This window comes from Biomphalaria glabrata, chromosome 9, assembly GCF_947242115.1.
Source record: "Biomphalaria glabrata chromosome 9, xgBioGlab47.1, whole genome shotgun sequence".
NCBI classification, from domain to species: Eukaryota; Metazoa; Mollusca; class Gastropoda; family Planorbidae; genus Biomphalaria; species Biomphalaria glabrata.
The window spans coordinates 22160585-22176509 of record NC_074719.1 but is presented as its reverse complement, the minus strand read 5'-3'; the positions used below and the strand labels follow the sequence as shown (position 1 = coordinate 22176509).

Genomic DNA, 15925 nt, shown 5'->3' with positions numbered 1-15925 from the left:
TGTATTAAACCCTGCCCATACGAGCGAGTGGTTGAATTAACTGATCTTTCGATCGATTCATAGTTCAATGTTCATGTCCGGACTGTTTTTCACTGCTCGCTCTAAGGGGCAACCCAAATCTCCTCCCCCTGGAGGAACCCATACCAATGTCGAGTAAAATTACAAAGAAAAGCGGGTCTGAGCAGACCCTAACAGGCTCCGCTGGCCAGGTAAAGGGCATTAGGCCTGGCATCGAAAAATGTGCTACTAATCGCCTCGCAACGTTGGTACATAGGGAGAACGGGCCACGTTGTGAAAAAAGAGCTACCGTTCTTCCCAACACACAAACTCTGATAACATCCTTTTTCCCCCAAACAAACACTACAATTAAAAAACCAAAAGTCTCAGAAAAAATTAACCCAACACCAACACCTCATACTGGGAAAGTAAGTATCCCACACACTAATTTAGGTGGAAAGATAAAGCAACATGATCCTAAAATTTCCAAATCTGATGCTAAAACTTTCAAAGTCCTTCAATGTAACGTCCGAGGACTTATTCCAAAGACACTTGAAATAACTAACCTGCTCCACAAAGAGTGTGTGGATGTTGCCTTACTACAAGAATGTCTGATAGGTGAAAAAAGAAGTGTCTCAATACCCAAGTACTCTTTTTTTCTGCTGCTCCTATAGGGATTGCCGAGGCCTGGTTACATTGGTGGCTAATGCTCTGGTCGCCAAGAAAGTGTCCACAGACTTGAGTCAGGGGAGGACAGACACTTTGGTATTAGAAATTTGGAAAAATAATAGACTCTTCAAGTGCATCAATGTTTATAATCCACCAAAACAAGAACTGGCTTTAGATGTCAGAGAGACAATAACTGTAGACACTATCATAGCTGGAGATCTAAATGCCCATTCACCTTCCTGGGGCTATGATGACACTGATCAGTCTGGTAAAAAAGTTCATGACCTGTGCAATTCTACTAACCTTTTTCTTTTGCAAAATAAGCCACTCTCCTCCTACTCTTCTGCATGCTAGCTATGGTTCACTATCACGACCAGATCTTTCTTTAGTCTCTGCTAACTTGGAATCTGTCATAACTTATCAAGTACTAGGCGATATTGGTAGTGACCACCTTCCAATATTACTGACTGCCACTCTTTCTAAAATGAACACCAAGACCACTAAAGAAGCACGAAAGTGGTGCTATAGTAAGGCTAATTGGAAAGGATACGAGACAGCTGTCGACAATGCCCTTGAAAAAATCCATGTAGAGTCTAGCTCTGTCGATCTTGTGTACCGTCAAATAACAACAGCTATCCTGGGCATGGCTAAAAAGTTTATTCCTCGAACTTACCCTTGTAAACAATTCAAAAACTTTTGGACGGCTGAAATCAACAAACTTGTTATGGCTCGGAGAAGGGCATACAAAAAGGTCCAAAAGAACCCAAACAATCCGACACTCAGGCAGAAAAACAACAGACTCAGCCTACTAGTCAAAACGTCTGTAAACAGGGAAAAACGAGAACGTTGGACCAACACCTGTGCAAGGTTAAACCTAAGGGATAGCTCTAAGGCTTGGAGTCTTCTGAGAAATCTCGAAAATGCTGGGCGTACGAAAACAGCAACCCCATTATCTTCACCCAGTGGGGTAACCATTTCATCAAAGAAGAAAATTGCCACCTTGTTGAACAAATATTTTGCTTAGATCAACAAGGCTGCCAAGAGGAAATGCGAGCTTAAAAAGGCTCCCGGGCCGGATGGTATCACCCCCGAAATGCTTAAGCATGTAGGTGGGAAAGGAAGGGCCGTGCTCTTGCCATTTGTAAATAGAACCTGGGCAGATTACCATCTGCCCAGGGCCTGGAAACGTGCCACCATTATTCCTATACCAAAAAAGGGAAAAGATGCTTCCACTGCTGAGGGCTACAGGCCCATCTCACTCACATCTTGTGTGGGAAAGATGGCTGAAAAAAATGGTAAATGAGCGTCTGGTTTGGTACCTTGAGAGTGCCCGTCTTATAGCTCCAGAACAGGCTGGTTTCAGGGCTGGAATGTCCGCTATAGACCAAGTCTACATCTTTGTGCAGAGCGTAGCAGATGGATTCCAAAGGACCGAAAGCACATACGCAGTATTCATTGACTTAAAGTATGGCGGCCTGGTTTGCTTCATAAGATAAGAGCCGTGGGGGTGCGGGGACGGATATATTACTGGATTAGAGACTTCCTACAAGAGCGTACAATAAGAAAAAGGATGTACGGAGAAGTCTTAAGGGAAATGACCCTCGAGCACGGCCTCCCCCAGGGCTCCGTCCTGTCATGCGCCCTTTTCACGGCCTTCATAAATGACCTACCGACTCAGCTAAAATGCCAAAAGCTGCTATATGCTGATGATATTGTCCTTTGGAAATCCGGAAGGAGCGCAACCTCTATACAAAAAGTGTTACAAGAAGATCTCCATACGCTCTGCTCATACACACAAAAAACCTCCAAGACGGTATATTCTCTGTTCACGCTCGGGACTGGCATTCTCGGGTAACCTTTCCAGCTCTCCCAAAACGGAGTGGCTCTCAGCATGGAAAAGCTACCCAAGTACCTTGTTGTAACTTTAGATCGCAAACTAAAAATGTGTAAGCACATCCAGGATGTTGTAAGAAAGGCCTCAGGGAAACTTTGCATTGTGCGGAAGCTGGCATCCACGAAGTGGGGAGCCCGAGCAGACATGCTCCGATCCCTGTATTTAGGAGCAGTCCGATCACAGATAGACTACAGCCTACCTGTGCAAATTTATGGCTCTAGGACTGCTCTTGAACAACTTGATAAAATACAGTCCCAAGCCCTAAGATTTGTCTGTGGAACCTTTAGGACAAGCCCAGTGAATGCGGCTGAAATAATGGCTAACATAGGTCCACTAAACCTTAGGAGGGAAAGGTCAGTACTGACCTGCTATGAGCGGTTGGAGATGCAGAAGACGTATCCAGATGCAGTCTTTTATGCATCATGCCACTAGACTATCTGATGAGGCTGGCCTCTCCACCAACCGACAAAACATTCAACGCTTTCATCCCCTTCCCCCTTGGTGTCGCCCAACGACCCCAGACATATGCTTGAAATTAGTAGACCCTAATGCCACTAAGCAAAGCCGTTCATCTAACGACCTTCAAATCCTAGCTCTGGAGACAATTAATACCTTCAAGCCCAGTGCTATTTTTGCATACACTGATGGGTCGGCATCAATAGATTCTTGAAGAGCAGGCTATGGAGCATACATCGACTTTCTTGGCTCTTACACAGTTAAAATCTTTGGACCATGTGGTAGTGTTTGCAGTTTTGATGCGGAGACCATGGCAGTCTGTGAAGCCTTAAAAGTCATTTACTCTCAACTCGGCAAGGGACATTTGAGGGCAACACAGATTGTTGTGGTCACTGACTCAAAATCTGTACTACAGGCTTTGCAAAGCCCGGGACCATAGCCCCCAAATATCAACACTGTCATCATGGCTTCACATAACATAAAACAACGCTATGGCGTCCCTGTAATAATGCAGTGGGTACCGAGTCACATATGTGTGACTGGCAACACAATTGCAGACTCTTTGGCCCACCAGGGAGGGCAAATTCCACCCACTGATCATCAAGCCCTGGCTATAATACAAAAAAACAGAAATGGAAAAGTGGTTTGAGTGCTGGGACAAGTACCAAAAAGGCCGTGGAGTCTGGGAGCGCATGAGGCGCCCTGACCGCATTTCCCCGTGGTGGAGGCTGTCCAGGCCTGAGCAAGCTATTATAGCACAGTGCAGGACAGGCCACTGTCCTGTTGGCTCATATTTCTCGCGGCTATGGCCAAATTTTGATTCACGGTGCCCCCCTGCGGGGAAGAAGAGGAAACCGTGCCTCATATTCTGTTTGACTGCCCAAGACTTGCTGCTCCGTCTCAACAGGTCTGGGAACCCAAAAATCTCGACCTGTATGGCGACATTTATGCACTACGCAAGACAGCAGGGTTTCTGTCCAGGGCTTTTGCAAGAGAGGATTTGAGCCTCTCAAGCCCTCACTCTAATGGAGTTTGCTGATGATGATGATGAGGGCCCACCGTAATGTATTTATGTGTGTCTTTATGACCTGGTCTTTAAAGCAGAGACAACTCTGTAACACTAGTCTCATTTATGTTGGACAAAAAATGATTGACTATAATGGAGCACAGGTACATCACTTGTAAAGCTTTAGTTTTTTTTTTTTTTTTTTTATAAAGCAGTAAACTTGTTCAGTGTTGTGAGAACCACTGGTTGGAAGACGGAAGAATTGTGAGAATCACTGGTTGGAAGACGTAAGAGTTGTGAGAATCACTGGTTGGAAAACATTAGAGTTGTGAGAATCACTGGTTGGAAGACGGAAGAGTTGTGAGAATCACTGGTTGGAAGACGTAAGATCTGTGAGAATCACTGGTTGGAAGACGTAAGAGTTGTGAGAATCACTGGTTGGAAGACAGAAGTGTTGTGAGAATCACTAGTAGGAAGACGTAAGAGTTGTACAAATCACTGGTTGGAAGACGGAAGTGTTGTGAGAATCACTGGTTGGAAGACGTAAGAGTTTTGAGAATAACTGGTTGGAAGATGTAAGAGTTGTGAGAATCACTGGTTGGAAGATGTAAGAGATGTGAGAATCACTGGTTGGAAGACGGAAGAGTTGTGAGAATCACTGGTTGGAAGACATAAGAGTTGTTAGAATCACTGGTTGGAAGATCGAAGAGTTGTGAGAATCACTGGTTGGAAGACGTAAGAGTTGTGAGAATCACTGGTTGGAAGACGGAAGAGTTGTGAGAATCACTGGTTGGAAGACCTAAGAGTTGTGAGAATAACTCGTTGGAAGACATTTAAGTTGTGAGAATCACTGGTTGGAAGATGTAAGAGTTGTGAGAATCAATGGTTGGAAGAATTAAGAGTTGTGAGAATCACTGGTTGGAAGACATAAGAGTTGTGACAATCACTGGTTGGAAGATATATGAGTTGTGAGAATCACTGGTTGGAAGATGTAAGAGTTGTGACAATCACTGGTTGGAAGATGTAAGAGTTGTGACAATCACTGGTTGAAAGACGTAAGAGTTTAGAGAATCACTGGTTGGAAGACAGAAGAGTTGTGACAATCACTGGTTGGAAGATGTAAGAGTTGTGACAATCACTGGTTGAAAGACGTAAGAGTTTAGAGAATCACTGGTTGGAAGACAGAAGAGTTGTGACAATCACTGGTTGGAAGATATAAGAGTTGTGAGAATCACTGGTTGGAAGACAGAAGTGTTGTGAGAATCACTAGTAAAAAGACGTAAGAGTTGTACAAATCACTGGTTGGAAGACGGAAGTGTTGTGAGAATCACTGGTTGAAAGACGTAGAAGTTGTGAGAATCACTGGTTGGAAGATGTAAGAGTTGTGAGAATCACTGGTTGGAAGATGTAAGAGTTGTGAGAATCACTGGTTGGAATATGTAAGAGTTGTGAGAATCACTGGTTGGAAGATGTAAGAGTTGTGAGAATCACTGGTTGGAAGATGTAAGAGTTGTGAGAATCACTGTTTGGAAGACGTAAGAGTTGTGAGAATCACTGGTTGGAAGACGTAAGAGTTGTGAGAATCACTGGTTGGAAGACGAAAAAATTGTGAGAATCACTTAAGACCTAAGAGTTGTGAGAATCACTGGTTGGAAGACGTAAGAGTTGTGAGAATCACTGGTTGGAAGACGGAAGAGTTGTGAGAATCACTGGTTGGAAGACAGAAGAGTTGTGAGAATCACTGGTTGGAAGACGTAAGAGTTTTTAGAATAACTGGTTGGAAGACCTAAGAGTTGTGAGAATCACTGGTTGGAAGACGGAAGAGTTGTGACAATCACTGGTTGGAAAATATAAGAGTTGTGACAATCACTGGTTGGAAGATGTAAGAGTTGTGAGAATCACTGGTTGGAAGATGTAAGAGTTGTGAGAATCACTGGTTGGAAGACGTAAGAGTTGTGAGAATCATGGGTTGGAAGACGGAAGAGTTGTGAGACTCACTGGTTGGAAGACGTAAGAGTTGTGAGAATCACTGGTTGGAAGACGTAAGAGTTGTGAGAATCACTGGTTGGAAGACGGAAGAGTTGTGAGAATCACTGGTTGGAAGACGTAAGAGTTGTGAGAATCACTGGTTGGAAGACGGAAGAGTTGTGACAATCACTGGTTGGAAGAATTAAGAGTTGTGAGAATCACTGGTTGGAAGACGTAAGAGTTGTGAGAATCACTGGTTGGAAGACAGAAGAGTTGTGAGAATCACTGGTTGGAAGACGTAAGAGTTGTGAGAATCACTGGTTGGAAGACAGAAGAGTTGTGACAATCACTGGTTGGAAGACGTAAGAGTTGTGAGAATCACTGGTTGGAATACGGAAGAGTTGTGAGAATCACTGGTTGGAAGACGTAAGAGTTGTACAAATCACTGGGTTGAAAGATATGCATATTTGTTCTCTTATGGTTTGACTTAGTCCACCAGACTTTCGTTAGAAGGGAGACATTAGTGCTGCTAGCTATAAACCAGTTGTCATCCTTCTGTCTGGAAAATCCTGCGTACTGAATACCGTGCTAGGAAGCGGTCTACCTCTTTCGGTGACTATTTACAGTACAGGAACCAGCTTAACTTCATTTGCATAAGGAGGAATACCTGGCATGAAAAGGCTTTCGAAAAAAGATTGCTGGAGAGCTCTTACAAAAACTCTGAGACCTAAGCTTGAGATTTAGAATAGAAAAAACATCAGCTATGTCTGGCGATAATGGCGAAAGGAGATCTTCATCGATCTTCTGTAGACAATGGCATTGTCCGCGTTTGATGTGATAGATTATCTAGGTCACAGTTCGGTCTGGGTAACGAGTGAAATCAGACTCGGATCACGTCCTTCGCAGAATTAAATACAAATTCAATAAAGATTGAATTTTAAATATGAAGACATTTTAGAGCTGTTTCAAGTGAAATTTAAAAAACACATAGAGGAAACCGAATGCTTGGATACTCAGTGGTTTCATATTGATAAATAGATGCTTTTTTTTTTCTCCTCATTTTTTATTGTCTGTAGTTAAAAAGAGATGTAAAGCAACACATAAGACCATTTAGTTATAGACGTATTAAGTAACGGATAGTCTACGTCCATTAGACGTAAAAGAGAATTACACAAGTCTCGGGGTTTCATGGGGAACACAATTACCGCCAGACTAGACTGAATGAGTTAACAGACACTAGAACACATGAACTTGAACACAATTACCGCCAGAATAGACTGAATGAGTTAACAGACACTAGAACACATGAACTTGAACACAATTACCGCCAGAATAGACTGAATGAGTTAACAGACACTAGAACACATGAACTTGAACACAATTACCGCCAGACTAGACTGAATGAGTTAACAGACACTAGAACACATGAACTTGAACACAATTACCGCCAGAATAGACTGAATGAGTTAACAGACACTAGAACACATGAACTTGAACACAATTACCGCCAGACTAGACTGAATGAGTTAACAGACACTAGAACACATGAACTTGAACACAATTACCGCCAGACTAGACTGAATGAGCTAACAGACACTAGAACACATGAACTTGAACACAATTACCGCCAGACTAGACTGAATGAGCTAACAGACACTAGAAAACACGAACCTGAACACAATTACCGCCAGACTAGACTGAATGAGCTAACAGACACTAGAACACATGAACTTGAACACAATTACCGCCAGACTAGACTGAATGAGCTAACAGACACTAGAACACATGAACTTGAACACAATTACCGCCAGACTAGACTGAATGAGTTAACAGACACTAGAACACATGAACTTGAACACAATTACCGCCAGACTAGACTGAATGAGCTAACAGACACTAGAACACATGAACTTGAACACAATTACCGCCAGACTAGACTGAATGAGTTAACAGACACTAGAACACATGAACTTGAACACAATTACCGCCAGAATAGACTGAATGAGTTAACAGACACTAGAACACATGAACTTGAACACAATTACCGCCAGACTAGACTGAATGAGCTAACAGACACTAGAACACATGAACTTGAACACAATTACCGCCAGACTAGACTGAATGAGTTAACAGACACTAGAACACATGAACTTGAACACAATTACCGCCAGACTAGACTGAATGAGCTAACAGACACTAGAACACATGAACTTGAACACAATTACCGCCAGAATAGACTGAATGAGTTAACAGACACTAGAACACATGATTTTGAACACAATTACCGCCAGACTAGACTGAATGAGCTAACAGACACTAGAACACATGAACTTGAACACAATTACCGCCAGACTAGACTGAATGAGCTAACAGACACTAGAACACATGAACTTGAACACAATTACCGCCAGACTAGACTGAATGAGCTAACAGACACTAGAACACATGAACTTGAACACAATTACCGCCAGACTAGACTGAATGAGTTAACAGACACTAGAACACATGAACTTGAACACAATTACCGCCAGACTAGACTGAATGAGCTAACAGACACTAGAACACATGAACTTGAACACAATTACCGCCAGACTAGACTGAATGAGCTAACAGACACTAGAACACATGAACTTGAACACAATTACCGCCAGACTAGACTGAATGAGCTAACAGACACTAGAACACATGAACTTGAACACAATTACCGCCAGACTAGACTGAATGAGCTAACAGACACTAGAACACATGAACTTGAACACAATTACCGCCAGACTAGACTGAATGAGCTAACAGACACTAGAACACATGAACTTGAACACAATTACCGCAAGACTAGACTGAATGAGCTAACAGACACTAGAACACATGAACTTGAACACAATTACCGCCAGAATAGACTGAATGAGTTAGCTAAAAGACACTAGAACACATGAACTTGAACACAATTACCACCAGAATAGACTGAATGAGTTAGCTAAAAGACACTAGAACACATGAACTTGAACACAATTACCGCCAGACTAGACTGAATGAGTTAGCTAAAAGACACTAGAACACATGAACTTGAACACAATTACCGCCAGAATAGACTGAATGAGTTAGCTAAAAGACACTAGAACACATGAACTTGAACACAATTACCGCCAGAATAGACTGAATGAGTTAACAGACACTAGAACACATGAACTTGAACACAATTACCGCCAGAATAGACTGAATGAGTTAGCTAACAGACACTAGAGCACATGAACTTGAACACAATGATGTGTTGTATAACTCTAGAGAGTGTCGCAGAACTTTTGGCTTTGACAAATAATCCCTAGAACAAGGTCTTCCTTCTGTCAGGTATGTGGGCACATGCCGGACGGATAGAGACTTTCTGCCAGGATACAAAGGACCAGGAACATTTTTTTTTTGGTGGTGGGGTGGGGTGGGGAATTGGGAAGGGTAATATTTTTTTCTTTTTACAAAGCTTATATCAACTCACTATGTCTGTCTGTCTTTCTGTTTTTCTGTCTGTTTGACTGACTGTCTGTCATTTTGTCTGTCTGTCTATCTTTCTGTATGTATGTATATCTGTCTGGTAAAAATTTTGAACATGTATTTTCCCCATTCTTGGATCAAGTTAAAACTTAGTTAATTAATTGTTGGTGATTAATTATTTTATTTGATTTTGAAATAGGGGAAATAAATGCTACTTAGTGAGAAATGTGGATGTATATTGTCAACTGCAATTTCTTTCTCTTGTTCGAGGCAACAAAATAATTATTATTAATTATTAATTAACTATTTGGTCAACTTTAGCGTACCCCGTAAGGGCAAAAGCCGCTATCAGGTTTGTGCAAAATGTCCGTCTGTCCATCTGTCCCACTCAGATCTCAAAAACTACATAAGAAATTATAAATATTATTTCACCATACGTTGTGACTTGCAAAGCTTTTGTATTCTAAAAGCAAACCGTTTAGTTTATAAAAATAATTATATTGTAAAAAACTTTTGTTATTTTAGGGGTTGGGAAGTTGGGAGAAAAAAATGTGTTCTGCCTATGCTGTTGTATAGTGAAAAAAACAATGTTATCATACAAAAAATTTGTGTTTGAGAAATTATTATCAGAACCTCTCGCGCTAAAATGGCTGCGCCAAAATTGAACGCCAAAAAGGGTGCACCAACATGTTGCGTACCCTTGGAGTAGGCCCCTTTGTAAATACATTTTTTGTGTCTAAGTACAGGTGACTTATCTTCATATATTTGTTGATCTTATTTCCTGACTCACATGCATACTTGTACTGAAAATTCAAAAGTTGGCGCTACGTCATGCACAGTTGTGTGTTTGTTATCGTCACCCGGCTTCAAACATGTGTGGCGTTCAAAGGATGGGCAGAATCTAGGTCACATCTGCATCTACAGATGTTCTGATCTCTCAGAGCTTTGCGTTCAATGTCACGGTCATTGATTTTGGAACTACCCTGAAATCTACCCTCTAGTTGCGGTTTAGGTCTATGCGTGCCTGTTCCTGTGTGTGTGCGTGGGGTGGGGAGAGGGTATATGCATGTAAAAGTTCAAAGGGTGAGAAATAAAGGCAGGAGGGATAACTCTACTTATGCCCGGAAGATGAAGTGTTCTCCCCTGCTTTGATATTTCAGCACGGATACTTGACGTGTCATTAACGGAACGAAACTAATTACGTCTTAAGCTCAGTTCAGAGTCGTAGTGAAGACCAGACAACTTTCTTTGCAAAACTAAATTTTCAATTTGAACTGAAAGAGAAAAAAAATGTAATATACTGTTGTGTAAATATATATTTTTTTTTTAATACAAGACGTTTTTTTTTTTTTTTAGGGTAGGGTGGGATGGGAAGAGAAGATAATAGTTTATTGAAGTGAGAAGATTTCAATTAATGTAAGAACCAGTAATACAGAAGTCTTTCTGCAGCTTTGATTGTATGTTACAAACAAGACTTTAAATGATAATGCACACTCGTAATCATTGGCACTGTTGACACTACCATTGTTTAGGGTTATGTCTTTTATATTATTACATTCTTCATTATTTAAAAATTCTTTAACAAAGTTCTATTTCAGTAGGTTTATGTGTGCTTGTCTATTGTGTATTAGAATTATTGAAAGTATTCTATTGATAGGAGGCTCCAACCGTACCCAGAGTATCGTGTCAATATCAAATGCGGGACGCTAACCCTAACTCGTCCCTTTTATATCATGCAAAGGTCGTTCATTTTAATTGTTATAATTAGCATAAAGTCTTCAACAAAATTAAGCATAATGTCATAGTTTCGAGGAACTGCCTATAGACCCACATTATTGTGGTATAGTCTATTTAGTCCAGTAGCTTAGAGAAGACTTTAGCAGAGACTCCTTATGTTTATATGATAGGCTGATAGTGAACTAAGAATTTCTTTATCTCGGTGCCCCTTCTGGCTGGAGGCTCTGGGTAGTCGCCACTGCTCGCAACTTCAAAGACTGCCTCTGCTTCTAGATTTCAGCGTCGCGCTGTAAAAACAAGAGGACAAGAGAACAGCGCTGGCAAAAGTAAAGCGCTAGAGAAGAAAAGCAAGGCCAATGACACTAGCTCCAGCTGGAATAACCTGCCCAGCGAGTAGCCAAACATTCCGGGCTCACATAGGAGAGGCATAATACTTTAGACCAAAGGCTTCATCCTTCCTTTCACCGGGATGACAAAAGTGGTCATCATCGAACCATGTTGGACGAACCATATATGTGTGTGTGTGTCAGTTTTGGAAGTATCCAATGTTCGACATCAGTCAATAAATACAACTAAGATTGCGAAAGTGAAGACAAAGATTGCAACATCAACTTTTAAGATAGCTAACAGATCAAGTCACTTATTGTATATATCCTTCAACAAAGTGATCAATAATCTTGATTTTAAACAACAGTTTCAATGCCACCAACCTTAGAGTGGATCTAATTTCAAGTACGAAAAAGCTATCTTGTTAAAGGTGAGACCTTTATGATCAGACTTTGATGTATCCACTTCACACATCCTGATGTTTTGTTCTCCCTAGAGAAATGATTGATGTTTACCCTGCGGTGCTATCAAAACATGAAACAGAGTTGAAATTACTTCCTTGGGGTGCATCATGATATTACCTTCACTCTAGACACCTTTTTTTTTTCTCTAAACAGCCTTTTCTTCCGTCAACTTTTTTTTTCTATAAACAACTGAAACTTAAATCAAAGACTTGGCTGAAGGTATGCACTGTACACATGCTTATAGTGTTGGTAGCAATAAGTCTATTTAAATGTCATTAGGGAGTGTTGTAGACATCTTTGTTTATTGCATCATTTTTTAAAAAATCCTGTTTTAGGTATAAAACACTAAGCTATGGAGACAAATGGCTGAATTTAATTCTTGCTGAGAATAAGTTAAGTCTCAAGGATTGAATGTAAAATATTGCTTTTTGTCAATGTTATAAATATGTCTCACAATTATTATACCAAGAGAGAGAGAGAGAGAGGGGGGTGAGACTTTCAACATTGTTTAACAGTGGTGAAGAATCTCCCAATCAAAAGACATTTAATATTGCATAGATATACTTTACAATGTTAGGCACGTGTAAGTCTTTACATTAATGTGACAGGTGGGGGAATGTGACGTGTGTTTGGCGCGTTTAATGTCTAGGGGATGATTATTTTTAAAGCTATCACACACCAACCTATCAGCATATGAATCGGGAGCAGACACGCAACTAGACAAGCAATGAAAGATAGATACAAAAGTTAAAATGAAGAATATTTATTTACATAAATATACATATAAGAATAAAAAGGGGGAGGGTTTGCATCTATCTCTAGTGAATACTATGTTTAATCATCACTCTTGCACCTAATAAGAGAGTATGTCACTTTATCCTCTGACTTAGCTGGTTTTCCTGTTGATGTCGCAGCTGTCTGTGTCCTGGCTTGAGGTTCTGCAGCTGGAGGTGGCGCTCTAGCGGGTAGAGGGACGCCGGTGATATAGTTCTTGTGGAGTCTCAATCCCCAAAATCTAATATCTGTAGTGGGCACAGTAGGGCGGGTGGCCGGCTACCGTGGGCACAAGGTTACTGCGGGCAGAGCGGATCTGCCGTGGGCAGCGTAGTTGACAGGATATGTCCAGTTAGTTGCAGAGGGTTGGTGTAGCTATGTCGTCTCACACAGATCTGAATCTATAGGGACGTCGCACCTAATAGCTTGACAGGTGGGCTGTCGAATAGGCGGGCAATGCCGATAGCGCTAAGTGGTAGAGTTGAGTAGATCTCAGTAAGCAAGTGCAGGGCTGAATAGCACTAAGCACATAAATAGGTAAATAGGCAGGTAAATAGATCGTTGATCCAATAAATAGATAGGCAGACACCTGAGGGAGGCTGCGGATAAATAAAGACAAGTTAGGACATGTCTCTCATACATCTTATCGATGCCCTCGACTGAGGTGCATTCGTCAGATTGGTGAAATTGCTTTAGAGCACAATGAGGAGATGATGACAAATGGGATTTGGAAAATAGATGGCTGATAGTAGCAATATAAAAAGGTACATAAAAGGGAAAGTAATAATATAAAATGTACATAAAAGGGGAAATAATAATTCAAATAAATAACACAGGTGGATAGAGAAAGAGGGGGGGGGGGGGGAATAGGGCGGTGGTCAGCGACCAAGATGGTTTGTTTACATATGACCGTGGGTCGAGAACAATGGAGCGCGCTTGAATGGAGAGGGTGTCCGTTCAAGCGGCGCCACTCTCATTAGAGTAAAATAAGTAAAGGGGAGATAACTCAATACAGGGGAGATAACTCATATCTCCTTTCTAAGAACAGTATTAGTGCGATAGTAAAATTATCAAGGCGGCCAACCGAGATAAAGGAAATAAAATAAGATGTACAAATATATACATGGTTGTATCAACGATCAATTGAGCAACATAGCATTAATAGATTAATGCAATACTAAAATACATACATAGCACATGTTTATGTTTTCTACTTACGCCAGTGAGAAATACACAATGCACTAATTAAATATAAATGACTAAGCAAAATACACATGATAATATCCAATGGAAATAGCACAAAAGTAATTAAGATGGAACTTGTGATTAAGTTCGGCTTACCACCAGGTATTCCTCTAGGAGTGAGAATAAATGAAGTAGTCCAGACTCGATTGCTCAGATATAATGAGAAAGGAGAGAGAGTCTGACTCGATTTAATTTTCCTTATATACAGGCCTGGAGAATGTGGGCGGACACAGGAAATGTCCTAGGCTAAGATTTATCTTACACGTGGGTGAAGTCCGACAAGAGATGGGATTCGCACATTGGGAGGTCAATGGGCGTGTTTGTCCTCGTGGTCTCCTAGATCAAAGAGAGGCATAGGAGAAAGGGGGGGGGGGGAGTGACTTGCATTCCACACAAGGTGGTGTCCACTGCGACTGTCAGACATCCTGCGATAAGATCAAAGAGTCTATGTGTATTTTTGCCCCGGTCAAGGGAAGATAAATGAAAGGACGCGCCTTAGCTATCTCCAATGTGGTCAACTAAGTCTAGCCTGGAGCGGAAAAAGGTGTGGCGGGTGAATAATTTAGGGGTAGGATGGGGAAATAATTAAAATAACATAAATAAATAATGAAAAATAATAATTAATGCTGTGATAATTTAGAGTGACTCTGACAGCGAGTTTTTGACTTGTCACAATTAATGACATTAAGTCTGTATTGCACACCCTGTCTGTCTGTCAGCTTTCAATTGCTGACCCTCTAAGTATAATATTTTAAAAAAAGGATCCTCTTCGATGAGTCAAAAGATTTAACGGATAGAACCTCAACAAAAACTAGAACAAGGCTTGGAAAAAGAAACAGTAAACGGCATGGAATAGTTCCCAAAATGTACAATAGCCCTTAAATGATAGTAAATGGAAGTCTTCAGGTCTTAGAATTCAATAGCGTTATTCTGTGCCTGGGGTGGACTCGGGGCCGGATTTAAAGTAGCGCAGGCAGGGCTACAGCCCAGTGGACCTTCACAAGAAAATGCCTACACAAAAGAGATAAAAATATGTCCGAATTTAGACGGGTCCGAAACTTTTAAGTTTCTTTTTTTTTTTTTTTTCATTTTTACGGCCAGTAAAAATGTCGTCATTAAGAGGTACATAACCTGTAGCATGCTCAGAATAAGTCAATACAGCACCGGACTGACTACAGTGTGTCTACTAACAGTCTTACCCAACACACAAACTCAAAACTAAAATATGCATAGTAAATATTTTTTGCAAGGAATATGTGATATTAGAATTTGGAAAATTTTATTTCAATTTTCTAAGATATAGCATGCTCTTAGACATAAGTATCTTCATTCATACGTGGATCTTTATTAAAGCTTTCGGACAATTGTAGGGGCCTCCACACACTTAAATCCGGCCCTGCCTTGACTTATGGGACTTCATTGTCCCCATGGCCAGTATTTGTTTTCTTTTCTTTTTTTTTTTTTTTCATATTTTGATGTTTGGCTTTAAATGTTTTTATCAGAATGTAATTTTAAAAAAAATTAACTGTTAGGCAAAATTAAAATTCATTTTCACTTTTAATTACCACATGATGTTAGTCAGTCTGAGATAATGAAAGCCAATGAAGCTCAGATGTTACTGCGTTTGTAGACATGTTTTCTGTTTTAAAACCTGCGGCGTACAGATGATATTCTTGAACAAGACCGAGCTGCACTGATGAAGATTCCCACGACTCTAGGCTGCACCTCCCTCCTTCCCTTACAGGTTTTTTCAAGTAGCTTTCGGAATGCGGATCCTCGTGACATGCTCCTTGATGAGTAAATTAGAATCCCTGAAGGTTCATGGTGTCAAGGGAAAGAATAGCATGTCAAAACAAGTCAGTGATGCGCAGCTTCTCCGGGGCTTATCTTTCCCTTAAGGGCTGC

At 40.9% G+C, this 15925-nt stretch overlaps 1 protein-coding gene across 1 annotated transcript; it reads left to right on the top strand.

The window, feature by feature from the left end:
* The first annotated feature begins 6766 nt into the window (after nucleotides 1-6766).
* Nucleotides 6767-8914, top strand: LOC129928373 (uncharacterized). The gene is made up of 2 exons (XM_056042589.1): nucleotides 6767-6817; nucleotides 7262-8914. The coding sequence occupies exons 1-2, from the start codon at nucleotides 6767-6769 to the stop codon at nucleotides 8912-8914; spliced, it is 1704 nt and encodes a 567-aa protein (XP_055898564.1).
* The last annotated feature ends 7011 nt before the right edge of the window (nucleotides 8915-15925 follow it).

Excerpts from the sequence above, each read along its gene's own strand:
- LOC129928373 (XM_056042589.1), top strand. The coding sequence starts at position 6,767 with ATGGCGAAAGGAGATCTTCATCGATCTTCTGTAGACAATGGCATTGTC. Across the intron at positions 6,818-7,261 it reads TAGACAATGGCATTGTCCGC|AATAGACTGAATGAGTTAAC; the intron begins GTTTGATGTGAT and ends AATTACCGCCAG.